Source organism: Gopherus evgoodei, chromosome 1 (assembly GCF_007399415.2).
Source record: "Gopherus evgoodei ecotype Sinaloan lineage chromosome 1, rGopEvg1_v1.p, whole genome shotgun sequence".
NCBI lineage: Eukaryota > Metazoa > Chordata > Testudines > Testudinidae > Gopherus > Gopherus evgoodei.
This window is the reverse complement of record NC_044322.1, coordinates 339,415,522-339,433,680: the sequence shown is the minus strand read 5'-3', so window position 1 is coordinate 339,433,680 and position 18,159 is coordinate 339,415,522. Positions and strand designations below refer to the sequence as shown.

Sequence of the window (18,159 nt, the reverse complement as noted above, 5' to 3'; positions counted from 1 at the left end):
CCACAGCATTACCAGCCACCCACTGCCTGCAACAAGTGCACAAGAAGGATCACACAGGACTTCTGCTTCCACACATGGCTGGCATTCGGTTTGAGAACAGTGAAGAGGCAGCTAGAAAGCTGCTGCTGGCTGCATCTCTGAGCAGCACTTCCAATGTAGCCTGTTGACCCCCTCTACACACACAAGTTTCAATAGCTGCAGTGCTGATTGGGAAGAGTCCAGTGTTGTCCCCATTCAGATTTTAAATGCCATGGGGAGAAGGGGTAGAGGTAGAGCGCAGGGAAATGGGAGGGAGGAGGAGGAAAGAGTTGTTAATATAACTAAGCATTTGTTAAAAATGACTTCTGATGGGAGTGAGGGGAGCCCAAATAAATCTGTTAGTCTTTAAGATGCCTCCAGACTCCTCACTGTTTTTGTGGACACAGACTAACACGGCTACCCCTCTGATGCTTGAGGAGCTGTGTGTTTGGGACAGTGCATGCACATGCTATATGAGAAACAGGGATGTAAAAAGGCCCAGAGGTGATGAGGGAAAAAAACACTTCAGAAGAACGAGACACAAAATATTCATGTAAAATAGAGGTGAACCTGTTCTCCCCGACAGCCAGGACCTTTTCATCACCCTGGACCCAATACACTCCCAAGGTGGGATCCTGGACCCTGAAGCCGGAGAAGGCACCTCTGGTGAGTGCACATTTGTAACTACCGTACAGGGTTTAAAAGCAATTGTGTTTAATGTTTGATTTGTCCTGAAGAATTGGGATGCATTCGCGGTCAGTACAGCTCCTGGAAAAGTCTGTTAACGTGTTTGGGGATGGAGCGGGAATCCTCCAAGGACATCACCATGAAGCTCTCCTGGAGGTACTCTGAAAGCTTTTGCAGAAGGTTTCTGGGGAGGGTTGCCTTATTTCGTCCTCCATGGTAGGACACTTTACCAGGTCAAGCCAGTAGCAAGTAGTCTGGAATCACTGCAGCACAAAGCATGGCAGTGAATGATCTGAGGTTTTGGTCACATTCAAGCAACATTCAGTCTATATCTTTCTGTGTTAGCCTCAGGAGAGTGATATCATTCATTGTCACTTGGTTGAAATAGGGGAATTTTTGTAAGGGAACAGTAACAGGACCCCACTCATGTTGGGCTGTTTGCGCTTCGCTAAAAGGGATCATCCCTGAGAATAACCACGCCGTGGGGGGAGGGGTAAGGGATAATTCCCAGAGAATAGCCATGTGGAGGGGTAGAAGGAGGTGTGTGCTGCCCATACACCTGAAAACCGCAGCCCCTCCTTTTAAATGGCAAACCCAACCGGCATTGTTTGCTATGGGAAAGGAGGGCGCTGCAGTTTGAAACCATTCCCACATGTTATGAAAGTGGAAGAAGCCAAGCCCACCATGACTTACCATGGCTGCCTGGAAACCGAATTCTGTTGCCCAGCTGTATGTGATGTGTCTCCATACCAGCAGGCACTCAAGATAAAAGGCAAAATGCGACCTTGTACCTAAAGCACATGTGCTGTCTGCTGTGAATTGCTTGATTCACTGTGAAAGAGTTTCCCTTTAGTTCTCAGAAATGTATCATCTTAAATTTTACTGTCCCTTTTTATCTCCCCGCAGGTCCAAATGTTTCTACGCTCCCCCTATCATCTCTGTCGCTGAGGTTATCGCAGATTAGAAGACAAAAAAAAAAAAAAGCTCTCACGATGACATGTTTTCCAAGCTCATGCAGTCCTCCTGCACTGATAGGCCACAGTTTAATGCATGGAGGCATTCAGTGGCAGAGGCCAGGAAAGCATTAAATGAGTGCTATGAGAAAAGGCAGAAGGCGATCCTGAGGCTAATAGAGGTGCAAACGGACATGATGAGGCATCTGATGGAGCTGCAGGAAAGCCAACAAGAGAACAGACCGCTGCTGCATCTATTGTATAACCGCCTGTCCTCCTCCCCAAGTTCCATATCCTCCTTACCCCGATGCCCAAGAAAGCAGGATGGAGAGGCTCTGGGCACCCAGCCACTGCACTGCAGAGGATGGCCTAAGCAACAGAAGACTGTCATTCAAATAGTTTTTATTTGTAGTGTGGCTACAATAAGCATTGTGCCCTTGTCCTTTCCTACCCAACCCGGGCTACCTTGTCAGTTATCTCACTTTTTTTTTTAATTAATAAAGAAAGAATGCATGGTTTCAAAACAATAGTGACTTTATTTTCTTTGCCAGCTATGATCGAAGTGGGAGAGTGATTGGCTTACAGGGAATTAAAATCAACAAAGGGGGCAGGTCTGCATCAAGGACAAACACACACAACTGTCACACTATAGCCTGGCCAGTCATGAACCTGGTTTTCAAAGCCTCTCTGATGCGCAGCGTGCCTAGCTGTGCTCTTCTAATCGCCCTGGTGTCTGGCTGCTCAAAATTGGCTGCCAGGCGATTTGCCTCAACCTTCCACCCTGCCATAAATGTCTCCTACTTACTCTCACAGATGTTATGGAGCACACAGCAAGCAGCAATAACAATGGGAATATTGGTTGCGCTGAGGTCTAACCTAGTCAGCAAACAGCGCCAGCGAGCTTTTAAATGTCCAAAGGCACATTCTACCACTGTTCTGCACTTGCTCAGCCTATAGTTGAACTGTTCCTTACTACTGTCCGGGCTGCCTGTGTAAGGCTTCATGAGCCATGGGAGCAAGGGGTAGGCTGGGTCCCCAAGGATAACTATTGTCATTTCAACATCCCCAATGGTAATTTTCTGGTCTGGGAAGTAAGTCCCTTCTTGCAGATGCTCGAACAGTCCGGAGTGCCTAAAGATGCGAGCATCGTGCACCTTTCCCAGCCATCCTACATTGATGTCGGTGAAATGTCCCTTGTGATCTACCAGTGCTTGCAGCACCACTAAGAAGTACCCTTTGTGGTTTATGTACTGGTTGGCAAGGTGGTCCGGTGCCAAGATAGGGATATGCGTTCCATCTATCGCCCCACCACAGTTAGGGAATCCCATTGCAGCAAATGCTATGACCTGCACATTTCCCAGAGTCACTACCCTTGCTAGCAGAAGGTCAGTGATTGCATTGGCTACTTGGATCACAGCAGCCCCCACAGTAGATTTGCCAACTCCAAATTGATTCCCGATCACCGGTAGCAATCAGGCGTTGCAAACTTCCACAGGGCTATCGCCACTTGCTTCTCAACTGTCAAGGCAGCTCTCATCTTGGTATTCCTGTTCTTCAGGGCTGGGGAATGCAACTGACAAAGTTCCAGGAAATTGGTCTTATGCATGCAAAAGTTTCGCAGCCACTGGGAATCATCCCATACCTGCAATACTATGCGGTCCCACCAGTCTGTGCTTGTTTGCCGGGTGCAGAATCGGCATTACACTGTATCAACCTGCCCCACTGCTACCATGATGTCCCAATTGCCACATCCTGTGCTTTTAGAAATGTCTTTGTCCATGTCCTCCTCACAATCGTACTCGTGCTGCCGTCTCTTAGCCAGGTTCTGCACATACAGCAGGATAATGCGCGAGGTGTTTACAATGCTCACAACACTAGCAGTGAGCTGAGCGGGCTCCATGCTTGCCGTGCTATGGCATCTGCATGGGTAACCCAGGAAAAAAGGTGTCAAATGATTGTCTGATGTTGCTTTCACAGAGGGAGGGAGTGGGGAAGGGAGGGGAGACTGACAACATGTACCCAAAACCACCCGTGACAATGGTTTTGCCCCATCAGTGATTGGGAGCTTAACCTAGAATTCCAATGGGCAGCAGAGACTGCTGGAACTGTGGGATAGCTACCCACAGTGCACTGCTCCATGAGTCGATGCTAGCCACGGTATTGAGGACGCACTCCGCTGATTTAAGGTGCTTAGTGGGGACATACACAATCAACTGTATAAAATTGCTTTCTAAAGATCGACTTCTATAAAATCAACCTAACCTCAAAGGTTCATCCAGCCCAGTATCCTGTCTACCGACACTGGCCAATGTCAGGTGCCCCAGAGGGAGTGAACGTAACAGGTAATGATCAAGTGATCTCTCTCCTGCCGTCCATCACCACCCTCTGACAAACAGAGGCTAGGGACACCATTCCTTACCCATCCTGGCTAATAGCCATTAATGGAATTAACCTCCATGAATTTATCTAGTTCTCTTTTAAACCCTGTTATAGTCCTAGCCTTCACAACCTCCTCAGGCAAGGAGTTCCACAGGTTGACTGTGCGCCCTGTGAAGAACTTCCTTTTACTTGTTTTAAACCTGTTGCCCATTAATTTCATTTGGTGGCCCCTAGTTCTTATATTATGGGAACAAGTAAATAACTTTTCCTTATTCACTTTCTCCACATCATTCATGATTTTATATACCTCTATCATATCCCCCCTTAGTCTCCTTTTTTCCAAGCTGAAAAGTCTTAGCCTCTTTAATCTCTCCTCATATAGGACCTGTTTCAACCCCCTAATCATTTTAGTTGTCCTTCTCTGAACCTTTTCGAATGCCAGTATATCTTTTTTGAGATGAGGAAAACACATCTGTATGCAGTATTCCAGATGTGGGCGTACCATGGATTTATATAAGGGCAATAAGATAGTCTCCGTCTTAGTCTCTATCCCCTTTTTAATAATTCCTAACATCCTGTTTGCTTTGTTGACTGCCACTGCACACTGCATGGATGTCTTCAGAGAACTATCCATGATGACTCCAAGATCTTTTTCCTGATTAGCTGTAGCTAAATTAGCCCCCATCATATTGTAGGTTAGCTCAAGACGCATACAGTTAAAAAAACAGGACTGTTTATCATTTGGGATGCAGCAATTTTTAACTTAGGAACTAAACTTGGGGTGGCAGCTTCGTTCCTCCTTCTTGAAGGAAATTATGTAATTATAACTGTAGCATCTTGGCACAATGACATACAGGGTTGGGTCCCTCAGCAATATGAATAATGATGGTAAGGTGCACGGAACACAGTGAACTCAGTCATTGAAGAACGCTGTTAGATTTCATTCTTAGCTCGCTAAGAGCACAAAATTGTGTAACTTCTTACAAAATGTTAACTTATGCTGCTGAAAGAGAGGTTCCTTCCTGTCTAAATCTCTAGTTTTATTTACAGTATTATGAGACAGGTTACATCATCACATTATATAACTTACACCAGTCCTAACTTACAAAAACTAGTTTAGACAATCTGGCATAAAAAAGTTAAATAGTGATGCATCATTTTACCATGACAATTCTGTACCAGGAATAGTAGATTAATTTATTCCTACAGAGTACATTGTAAAGATACTTGTAAAACAGGAGCAGTCAAAGAATGAGATGCTTTAAGGGCTTAATCAATATCATGTAGCAAGCAGCACTGAAACAGAAACAGGACCATATTCATATAGAAATATGTCATTTATGTGTATATTCCAAATGTTTAAGTAAAAAGGAAGGAACCTTATTTATATAATCTACAGCACCTGGTCTCTAAGGGATTAGACTCAATATTGCCCTAGACTCAGCACCTTCAAATCTAATAAAGGACATAAAATCTGTTCAATAATTCTTTTTCCATTTGAAAAGATCAGACATGATACACATTACAGATCTGATTTTAAGAGAAGGCTACAGAAAGAGGATTGGCGGGATGCTCTGTATATATTAATGTTTCATGAAAAATGCTATCAGATGTAAGAAAAAAAGTCTAAGTTTAAGATGCCCTCCCACATAAAGAAGAAGAGAAGAGGATTTTAAAGCACTTATTAAATTACTTCACTTGCTTGCTCAAAAACATTAGCTTTCTTGGGATTCAGGACAAGCTGATTATATAAGACTAGATAGGTTTTTATAAAACATTCTTTCAAAACATGAAGATTTATATCTAAATTAAAATAATTAACAAAACTATGATCTGGATACTGTCCCTTAAAGGAATCTCAGTATATATCAATAAAATGGATTGTTAATTAATTTGTTAATGTTTATATACTTTGAATACTAAGGCCTCAATCCTGCCATCTGATTCACTCAAGACAAATCCTTACTCAGACTGTAAGCTCCCTGGTGCAGAGACTGTTTGTTCTGTGTTTGTGCAGTGCCTAGCACAATGGACTCATGGTCAATGACTGAGGTTCCTAAATACTCTAGTCATACAAATAATACTAATAATAATGTACATGGCCCCATAAAGGCGCACGGATCAGCATGAAAGATCAGATTACAGGATCAGGATCAGATTACAGGAATTGCTTTACAAATAAATATTATTGTTATTATTTTGTTAAGAGAAAGTGCTATGTAAAATATAAGGCAAAGAGGAGATACCTATGAAAAATAGACTATTATGCCATAAAAATACAACAGTATGGCTCTAACTATTTAATCAAAATATTACAAAAGCTATTATATGTAAACACAAAATAGTAGGAAGAGGACTCTATTTTATTAAAGATTGCAAAATAATTAGCTGAAATAATTGTGCTATAGTTCTGCCAACCAAAAACTAACTTATATCAAAGCATTTTTATGAACAAGCTTGTGCTGGTTGGGTGCTTTGCTTTTGTTTTTTATACCATAGGCTTATCGGCAAATCAGGGCCAGTCAGTCAGCAATCTGATTGGCTGGTGCTAGGTTTGTCTGACTTAGCTGGAAATTTAAACAATATGTGCCTGAAGAGGAAAACCAGTGCCTGTAACACAGTACGACCTTGTGGACTGGTCATACTTTTGCGCTTAATACCAGGATGGACCAAATTAAGCTTGTAACTCAGTTTCATGAATAATCTAATACTGAGGTTCACAAACTGATCTTTGCCAGTACTAAGGGGAAGGGGGTCATCTCTGAGACAATTTCTCTATTAAGATACAGTCCACACTATGAAAATGTTTCAGAACTCTTGGTTTAATATACTGGGCCAGCTTTTGATCTCTATTACAGCAGCGTAATTACACCTGGTCTGACTACACTGGCTTCAGTGGAGTTAATAGGTTTACACAGCATAAGTGGAATCAGAATTTGACCCATGACTGCAGCAGTTCAGAGTCTATAACAGGCTCAATTTAACTTCCATTAAAGTCAATGGAAGGTCTACAGGAGCTGGTTCTGACTTGATACTACATTAAGTAACAGGAACCCTTGCTGAAAAGGGAGGGATTTGATTTTTAAACTGTAACAAAAGTATGTGGATCAACTAGTTTAAAAAATACAATTTTAATTCCAATAACTCAGTCCCCAGGTATTACCCCAGGCCCTAGGAAGACAAACCAGAAGGAATACAAAAATAGTTCATTAATAGCTACCAGCTGGCCATATGCACACTGTGCAAGGTTTAAAGTATTTAGTCACTCCATAGTGAACAGAAGGAACTAAGGATTTGATAACAAGCTGTGAGGAACCTGATAACCCTACTACAGTAATATTTAAAAAGCAGCTCTTTAGAGCAGCTGCAGTCATTACAAACTGAAATGGCAGCAAATGTACCATTTGTAAAGATGCACCAGAATTAATTTCCCACAAGTAATATTATACAGTACATTCTACATTACAAAGCAAAAGAACTACAAATTCTTCTAAAAACAATTACCCAGTGATAATCTGCAACAGTAATACATGCCTTTGGGATTACAAAATTCAACTGTTTTAATTCTTCTTAGGCCTAGTCTATGATATGAAATTTAACCATGGCTTAACATGGTTTCAACAATGCTGTTAGCTGAACCAGGCCTGACGGTGGTTTAGCTGTAAATGCAGACAAGGAAAAACAACTATCAGCACAAAGTCAGCGAACACAATTACTGAAATACTGTTCAGATACGGTTACATGTCATCACATAGTTCAGATCTTAGCAGGGCTTCTACAATACTTGTAGCTGAAACAAAATGCAATAGCAAGCCTGGCCACAGGCTTCCGTAGCCAGGGTCAGCTGCCTTGTGTTCTTTCTGTTGGTTGCAGAGAAAGGGGCAGACTAATCTTAAGCGGGTTCTGTTGACTTTGAAAGCCCTTAATGGAGAGGCACCTCCTCCAAAAGCCTTATCCTGGCTGGTGACAGTATAGTAATACCATCTTACCTGTAGGGCCCCACCATCACTCTATGGATCAGCAGGGAATCATGCTTTTGGTTGATACTTTTGGTATGTAGCTTGCTCATCCTGGGCACCTATCTTACCCATTTAAAAAAACACCAGCTTTTTCTCAGAGTAGTTTTTGTCTTGATTGCTCTTCCCCCAATGCTTTTATGATGATACACTGACTTGTTTATATTTTGCTCTGTTTTTATAGTGTTTAGTTGCATTGTCGTTTAACGGTGGGATTTTCAAAGTTGCCTAAAGGGATTTATAAGCACCAAGTCCTGTTGATTTTCAATGGCATTTGTGCTCCTAATTTCCTAGATTAGCGGTTCTCAAACTTTAGTAACCCGAGGGACCCCATTTTGATTTAAAAATGTTTGCAGACCTGAAGCACCACCCCCCGCCCTGCTCAGCCCCAGGCCCTACCCCCGCTCTACTCCTTCCCAGGGCCCCACCCCACCTCTTCCCACTCCTCCTCTTCCCCATCTTTTTCTGCCTCCCCCGAGCACACCCCATCCCCACTCCTCCCCTGCCCTCCCAGTGCCTGCTGCACACTGCAGAACAGCTGTTCCCCGGCATGCAGGAGGCACTGTGAGGGAAGGGGAGGAGTGAAGGGAGAGAAGGGGAGGAGTTAATCAGCGGTGGCTGGTGGACCCCCTGGAGTACCCTCATGGACCCCCAGGGGTCCACAGATCCCAATTTGAGAAACACTGCCCTAGACACTTTTGAAAATACCATCTATACATAAAATCCCAGCCCCAATTAGGTCAATAAGAATTTTGTCATTGATGTAAATGGGTCCAAGATTTCAACCTAAGTGATCATCACCCCATAATGCTTCAGCACTGGCAGGAGTGCTGTAGAACTAAAACTTACCCTCAAGATTTCATGATTTTAGATATAAGAAAACCTAATTTTTTTTAGCCAAATTGCATTATTACATTCATATCAGCCAATATGTGACCTTCAAAAGACTCCTATATTTAAGACGTGAACAGACATATTTTGCATATTTATTTTAGGTGTTGAACACAAACATATAAGAAGGCCATACTGGGTTAGACGAATGGTCCATCTAGCACAGTATCCTGTCTTCTGATAATGCCAATGCCAGGTGCCCCAGAAGGAATGAACAGAACAGACAACGGTCAAGTGAACCATTCCCTGTGATCCACGCCCAGCTTCTGGCAACCAGAGGCTGCTAGGGACACCCAGAGCATGGGGTTGCTTCCCTGACCTTCTTGGCCAATAGCTATTGTCGGACCTACCCTCCAGCAACTTACTAGTTCTTTTTTGAACCGTGTTATAGTTCCCTGGCAACAAGTTCCACAGGTTGACTATACATTGTGTGAAGCAGAACTTCCATTTGCTTGCTTTAAACCTGCTGCCTATTAATTTCATTTGGTGACCCCTGGTGCTTTTGTTAAATGAAGGAGTAAATAACGTTTACTTTTTCATTTTCTCCACACCATTCATGACTTTATAGACTTCTATCATATCCCTCCCTTAGCTGTCTCTTTTCCAAGTCCCAATCTTTTTAATCTCTCTTCATATAGAAGCTGTTCCATGCCCTTAATCACATTTGTTGTCCTTGTCTGTACCCTTTCCAATTCTAACAAGTCTTTTTTGAGACAGGGAGACCAGAACTGTATGCAGTATTGAAGGTTTGGGTGTACCAAGGATTTATATAGTGGCCTTATGATATTTTCAGTCTTAATATCTATCCCTTTCCTAATGGTTCCTAATATTCTGTTAGCGTTTCTGACTGCCACTGCACACAGAGTAACGATGCAGATAGAGTCACTTAGCAATTACATATTCTAAATACAACAGGTTCAAATACAATAAGGTGTAACATAGAAGAAAAGGAGAACAGTTTAATAGTTGTACATGAGCTTCCAAATTCTAATTCCAATTGTATGCGAGCCACCACATGACAATAACTCACAGATGCTTATGAAATAAATCTGTACTAAAATACATCAACCAGCCATTCTCTTAAGTACCCTGTATCTGTTCTGTATGCTATCATTAGCTTAATGAAGTATCAATATTTACAGAGGACTTCTATTGACTATATATTTTAATTTCTGTTTAAAAGGATAGGTAGATAAGTATTTCTTTTCAACACAAATATTGCTGGCTGAAATTTAAACGTCAGCCATTATAATTTCAGCAGATGATTGGAAGGTACACAGTCACAGTGTTGCTTCTTAATCACATTGGGCTACATTGTGAGCAGCCCTGGAAGAGGATCTCCTGCAGGGGCTAGGCACCCTACTGCGGGGGTGGGAGCATTGTCCTGGCTAACACCAGTAGCAGTAACAGACTCCCAAAAGGGGGCAGGGAAAGGCAGGGCCACAGCCCCGCTATCCCGTCACATGAATCAGTGGAGGTAGTGTAGTACAAAGAGCCAGCTCAACAGACATGCCACTCCATCATGCATCCCTTGAAGCCCCAGGAAGGATTCTAGCTGCATTTGAAGTCCTGCAGGGCCTTGAAATGCAGCATTTCCCCTCCCATTCTCCAGAGCACAGGCTGCAGTGCCACTGTCAGGCCTTTGTAAGCATGTCATATGCAACGTAAACAAATCAAATGTTAACCTTTGCCCCTGAGTAGCATTTTATGATGAATCCAGTATTCCAAAAGGACCCAAGGCTCAGATACTATGAAGTCACATGGTCAATTGTCCATGGTCTTGTCAAGAAAGAGTTATTTCCCAGTACTATTAGAGCTCTGAAAACACCTGCTACAAGGGACTCATCACTTGAAAGGTCCCATTTTGTCTGAAAGTGTTTCAACTACCATTGCTGCACATAACTTTTAAGATTATTGGAACTGAAAAAGATCGGAGACTGAAAAATACTCTTTGTTTTTCCAGTTTATTTTCTTTGTGCACTTTTTGGACAGCATTTTGTACAGAATCAGTTTCACTGCTTCCCCATATAATCTAGAATAATAGGTGAAAATAAGTCAGGGAGAGGACACAGGACTTACGACTTGTAGATTTTGTTAGCATGTGGGATGATTGATCAAATGATGATCAATAAGTAGAAGCAAGTTTAAATAATAATCATAAATATGTAGCTCCTTAGCTATGCACCATTGTTGAATTTCTCTTAATACATTTCTTAAAGGTCAACTGCAGGTTTTGAAAAAAAACTGCAAAACTTTTTTCTAAGATTCTAAATCAGGAAAAAGTCCATAACTGTTATGGGAAGACGTCATTAGTGCACTATATTAACAAAATCTGAGACAGTTACTACCTCCTATAGATCCTGAGCTGATGACTTCCTGATTTCTCTGGCAGAATGAATGATGCCACAACCCTTATAAACAAAAGTTTTCCATTTTGAACACCTGTTTTATTTCCCTTTGTTTATGGCTTTGATTTCACTCGCTTCTAGCACTGGAAGCAGGAAGGTTGGAACCTAGATTTCTCGAGATATTAAGGAGGTAATTTTGTGAAAATATAGCGATTATTACATTCCTAAACCACTTTGTGCCCATTTTCCCCTCTTTTAAAATTTAACTAAGGAGTGTTTCGGGGTGGTGTTTTTGGGGGAAACCTTTTGCAGCTCACCTCTAAAGATGGGCAGAACGTGACACTCTTTGGAACAAATCCTCTAAGCTCACATCTCACATCACAAGAGCAATCCTGTTTTTTTGGCTAAAATACTGCTTCAAGGTAATACATTCAAAAAGGACAATAATTGTTTTTACCTTATGAGAATGAGTCTGTCCTTTTCAGATGGATGGTCATCAAGCCATTGGGAATAACGGGCAATGGACCATTCTGCTCTCTGATACACAGAAATATTGACAAACCCATTAAACACTGGTATATAAAAGATATTTGCTATAATGTCAAAGAAATACGCACAATTGTCAGACACAAAGGTAAACTAAATTTAAGTCAAGAGAAGCTGGTTCATCACTATCACAACTGTTAATCAGCAATAAAAATAAACAGTCTCTCATCTAAGAAATCTTAGATGATACAAAGACGTAGATTCACTTAGCATTCTTACAGGGAGTTTTTCCTCCATCTCCACTAACGATAGACTTGAAGAATTTAACAACATAAAAGAAAACAGCAAGAACCCTTTTCATGGACATATTTTAAGTTATGAATTGTTAGCTCTAAAATGAACACCAAGAAAATGCCTACAGTTATCTGGGAGAATAAAAAAAAATTGTGAGCCCACTTCAGTATAGCTTATCTGCAGGATGATTCGTTTTTTGTTTTTGACTTCTACAAACTAACCAAAATATAAAACCAGTGACGTGAGCACCCTCTCCACAAATTAATAACAACAGAAACAAACTGTATCCTGAATGTGGGTTCCACCAAACGCTAATTAGAGCAGATGCACTGATGTACAGCAGAGTTAATGTATTAATGGAATATTTAAAACAGGAAGATGGCTTGACCTGGTTACCTGGAATGGTGATTTTAATTCAGGTGGTGATCTTGTAAATAAGAACTGAAGAATAATGCTGAATGGAATAATATCTCCTACAGCTGGACTATTGGCAATGTGCTCACTAGTCTGGAACAGCAGTGGTCTGGGAAAAGCACAAGTTACACAATATAATCATGAAAGAAAGGAAAAAGACACATCTCAGAATATTATTTATAGCGTGCCAATACTGTGCTAGGCCTTTTAGAGATAGAATTATTTCTGGCTGTACATCTCATTTGTTTTTTGCTGCTTTGCATCATTGCTTTGTAATGCACAATTTGGCAGGTGATCATTTGTACAAGAAGCATATTATTTTAATTAAACAATCTCCCAACATTGCAACGCAAATTCTATATTTCTATGCAAACCCTTGGTCTGACTACACAGTTCATTATCATAAGAACTAACATTAAATACAATGAAAGAAGGTACAATTTAGCTGACATTAGCATGACAAAATTCACCAAACTGTAGTTACAGCATGAATAAAAATTAAAAGGAAAAACACTAATTTATTGCTAATTTGCATGTGAAGTTGCCATAAGGTTTTTAATTAGAATCATAAGCAACAGTAAGTAGGAAATTAATTTAATAATATTATTTGGCCACATTACCAATTGCTAGAGAGACTCTGATTGTAACTTACCTGAATGACCTCAACAGCCTATAAGACTTTCCTAGATCAGATACTCGCCTGCAGAGCGGGGCCACTGCTAACTCCATCTGTAGAATAAAAAGACTTTTACTTAAATCAAAATGTCCCCAAATGCAAAGCTCTGAATCTAACTGGTTTGTCTATAAACAATAAGTAGAGGTTGTGGGATGGGTCATCAGCGTATCAATAACTTCCATGTTTGGCATCAGGAAGAAATTTTCTCCACACAGCAGATTGACTGGGCCAGGGCTTTTTTGCTCTCTTCTTTGAAACATCACAATCATCATACAGCAGGCAGCAGTTATGTTGGCTACAGACTTTCTGGTTCACAGAGAAATTATGTGAGCAATACATTGAACTTTCCCAATGAGTTTGGTGCTTTGTTTATCTCAATATGTTTCATCTTTACTGGTGGAGTAAAGTTCTCCCCACAACCTGGGCTAAGATTTGAAAGAGGGGATACTTGACAGACATTGGTGATCCTACTGATGAGGCCTTATTATTGGAAACAGGTCCAGGGCTCCCTGACAAAAGTGGCTGATTCTCCCTCTGATGAAAGGGCTTGTTAAGGGATTTATGACTGAAAACACACATCTCCACAAAAGACTTGAGCACAAGCCTACATGAATTAGAAGATGACTGCTGGGACCTATTGTCACTAACACTCATTAAAGTGTGGTCATAGTCAAAAGAATGTCTCTGTAAAAGTGATAACTTCTTAACAATCTTATCTGAGTGATCTCTGCTGCCTTCAGTAACAAAAATAAGTAATTTATTTAAACACTTAGCACTGTGAAACTCTTACTGCCTTTGGAGAGTGAGCTAGTCTCTGTTCTGGTGTGTACATTGTTCACAGAGTACAGAGAACTGAGTTTCAGCTGCAGAATCTTGATTAATGGTGAGGATGTATAAGCCAAAAAGAACAAATGAACTTTCAGATTTTAGAGTTTAATAAAACAGAAGTTGAAAACACAATGTTTCTACACATCTACCCCAATATAACACTGTCCTAGGGAGCCAAAAAATCTTACCGCATTATAGGTGAAACCGCGTTATATCGAACTTGCTTTGATCCACCCCCCCCCCCCCCGAGCTTTACCGCGTTATATCCGAATTCAAGTTATATCGGGTCGCGTTATATCAGGGTAGAGGTGTATTAGTAAACTGAGAAAACATTATATGGAGTCATGGAAATACAAACATGGAACCCCACAATACCAATAAGTTGCAGACAGCATGCTTTTATCCAAACATGATGAATTTTCACTTTTGCCATTCGAGATGGCGGGAGCTGCACTGGGTCCATGGAGAAGCCCGGTGGGGCTGTAAGTGATCCCCCCAACAACAGTGGGATGGCAACTTAATTCTAAGTAAATTTTTAAATCACTAACTTAAACGACTATTCAGATATCACACACTTGTATTTGACTTTCATTGGCTGATTCTATTTCCACGTAACATACAATTAAATTAAGGTTCAAAGGGGCAAAGCTAAAACTGAGTAGCCAGAGCAGGATAGTGCAAACAACCAGACACTATTTAAAGAACATTACTGAACTAGCTTCACTGGTGGGAAGACATTTATAACAAGGCCTTTATTTCTTATTATTTCCAATCATGTAATGATATCTGAAACAGAACTATCAGATCACATGCTGACAAACAGATTTCACAAAGAACATTTAATTGTACTTGAGAGATTCTTGGTTACTGTGAGCATGAGAGAACAAAGCAGTAAACTGTGCTCATACTTTCTGACAGGTTAATTTCTCCATAATGAAAATGATAAAAGGAAGCATGGCAGTTTTGATAGAATAAAGTAGTAATAATAGGGGAATTTTCAAAGTCCAAATGACAGTTAGACATCTAACTCTCACTGAAAGTTAACAGGGTTAAGGGTGAGATTTCCCCAGCATGTCTTTCCAGCTCCTGGGACTGGCTGGTGGTAGTAGGAAGCATCTGCCTTTCAATGAGAGCATCCTTAGGTGCTTTAGACAATTCTACCCTAGGCACCTAACTGCTGTTTGGACCTTTGAAAATCAAGATATATGGAGCAAACTGCTCCTTATGACAAGGAAGGGAAACAAACAAAGGTGACATCATATTCTGCCTTTTCCTAACACATTTCCCCTCCCAAAGTGGATATAATATGGGAAGATTTTAGTTGCACTTTTGTTTCCTACAGCAAAAGCCAAACACTTAAATTCATTAAAACAAATTTCAATTCTCTATATTACATAAGCTTTAGGAATGTCCCTAAATTCATATTTTTTGGTCTTTAAGTATTTGAAAGAACATACTTTACTTAAGAATACTCTGTCCCTTAAATGTCAACCTTTATTCATTCTACTATTCATAATAATTCATTCTAATTATTACTATTGCCAGAACTAGACAAACTTAAAAGGCAGCAGATGGCTGCATCGTGAAGCTCTAGTTGCCAAAGAAATATTTCTTTGTAAGCTTGGAAGTCTACAGTAGACTGTAGAATTGAGTCATGCAAGTGGGAATAGAGTGGAACTAATTTGGTAAAAATACACATAAACAACAAACTCAGATTCTCTAGATCTCCAGCGCGACAGGGTCTGTACTGTACCTTGATCATTCAGTTAAATTCAGAGGAGTAAAAGACTGTTCTTTTTAATCTGATTTTTGTATTTGTTAGACTGCATTAGATTCTTCATTGAGGGGTGTGTGAGCATATTTCTGCAATGAGGGGTGGTGTGCTCATTCTTGTATTCACAGTATGTCCAGTTTTTATATTTTAAATAAAGATTGCTGTCGGCCACGACAACTGGTGCTGAAGCAGGGCCTATGAATAGTCTGGATGGCAGCAACACTCATTTCAGCCGTTGAAGAAGGGCTCTTGTCAGAAGAGCTGCCGTTGGTCAATCCCAATACTTTTTTCAGGTGCTGGGATTGGCTGGTAGGAGGAAACATCTTTCTGTTTGTCCTACCAACAGCAGTTGCATCAGCCTTCCTTCCTATAGCTGCTTATAGATACACCTTGTTTAGCTATAACAGATATATTATGATTTAAAGTTATTGTTTCCAATGTGCTGAGATGCACAGTTATGCTGTATGATGCACATGCAGGGTTTCATGTATTTTGGGAGGGTCTGATCTCTTACATAGCAATGTGCTATGAACTTTAAAAACATAAGGATGGGGCACGTTTTTGGTTCCTTCTTTTATTTTTTTTCCCTAGATCACAATTTTGGGAGGTCAGATGCCCAGGTTAAATTAGCTTCACAGCTGGGGTTAAAAATCAATGAATGTAAGCTGGTCTTCGAATCTCGTGACAGCTGAGAGGTGGAGAAGATAGGCTTTCCCATGCATTAAGCACCAAACAAACATCCCAACCCATGGGGTCCACTCTCATAGATCTGCCAGCACAAGCTCTAGGAATTTCGTGGAGCAGAAGCTGGTACAGTTTGCAAGTCTGTTTAGGCCTTGAACAGTCAGGACACTCAAATGTGCGTGTTGAAAGGGATGTGGGATGCCAGTCATGGTACAAGACCTACCATTGTCTCCAACCCTTTTAATACTGGCCAAAACCCAGGGCTTTTAAAGTTTTATTCTGTTTTATGTAATTCAATAAAATTACAGATTCCTGGTCAATTTCTATATAAATTTATGTCTGATCTCAGAGACTCCTGCATGCTGCGAACATCTAACCCTTAAAAGTCTGTTTTATATTTCCCTTCTCTGTGACCCTGTTGCAGCCCATGGCTACAGTTGGTCTATTATTTGTTGCACTAGTCACTTGCTAGATATAGTGTAAAAAACTGTGTCACAGGATTGTCTTGTCTGAGTGGATTATGTTCAGCAACCTAAAGGTGAAGTTAATACAACGTCCACATACAGCATACATCTACTGATGAATGTTTTTAAACAATCTTCCATGGTGAAGTTATTGTTTAGTGACTACTGTGGAGTTTTCGAAACCTCTCATTACTAAAAGTTTATTTTTTCAGCTGGAAAATATTAACATGAAAATATTTCAGCAACTACTTTTCCTCCTGCTTTAAAGAATTCCAAGTTTTCAAATATTACCTAAAAATGCTTTTCTCTAGCACTTGAGCAGCAGAGAATGTTGAAACAAATATTAGTGGCAGAGCAGAGGAAGAGGTGGTTATATACCTACAATGGAGGTTCTTTGAGATGCGTGGTCCCTATTTGTATTCCAGACACGGTGCGCATGCCCACCATGCATCAGAGCCAGAAGTTTTTCAGCAGCAGTGTCCGTTGACCCACATGGTCGCTTTACATCACCACATGCTCCATGCAAGGTTATAAGAGGCCATGTGGAGCGATATGCCCTCAGTCTCCCTTTTACCACTGCATAGAGAGTCCGCAGCACAATGGAAGGTGTGTGGATATTGGAATCCAAATAGGGACCACACCTCTCGAAGAACCTCCAGTTACAGGTAAGTAACTTTCTCTTCTTCCTCAAGTGATGGCCTTTATATGTATTCCAAATGCAGGTGAGTATGGTGCAGTGATCAGCTCTGAGATAGGTGCGAGGACGCAACGGATAAGTCCTGCTGCAGGATAGCACATACTACGGTCGTGTCTGTGGCTGCTTAGTGATCAATGGTGTAGCGCACTGTGAAGGTGTGGACAGAGCACCATATTGACACATGGCAGATCTTGAGCCAGGGATGTCTGTCAGGGAAGCAGAGATGGTTACGTGTGCCCATGTGGAGTGTTCCGTGATTCTGCCGGGCAGTGTCGCATTGGAGCAAGCATAGCATTCTGTAATGCACTTAGAGATGCAACTGCATATGTGCTGCAAGGAGAGGGCCTGTTCTCTGACTGTTCTGCAATGGTTACGAAGAGGCATGAGGAGCCACAAATCCTGTCCAAGTAGAAGGGTGCCCTCTGGACATCCAGGGAGTGCAGCGTCCTGTCTGCAAGAGTGGCGTGCGGTTTAGAATGCAAGGCTGGGGGATGGGTGAACTGGTTAAAATGAAACTCGGAAATGACCTTTGGGAGGAACTTAGGGTGAA

At 41.2% G+C, this 18,159-nt stretch overlaps 1 protein-coding gene across 2 annotated transcripts in view; it reads right to left on the bottom strand.

Annotated features, from left to right (window-relative positions):
* Positions 1–18,159, bottom strand: part of COG5 (component of oligomeric golgi complex 5) — a 346,421-nt gene that overhangs the window by 10,952 nt on the left and 317,310 nt on the right. For both annotated transcript variants that reach the window (XM_030549122.1, XM_030549212.1), the window contains 3 exons: positions 13,139–13,215; positions 12,469–12,595; positions 11,750–11,829 (listed from right to left, as the gene is read on the bottom strand). In XM_030549122.1, the coding sequence (XP_030404982.1) occupies positions 11,750–11,829; positions 12,469–12,595; positions 13,139–13,215 (284 nt within the window). The remainder of the gene's footprint in view (positions 1–11,749; positions 11,830–12,468; positions 12,596–13,138; positions 13,216–18,159) is intronic.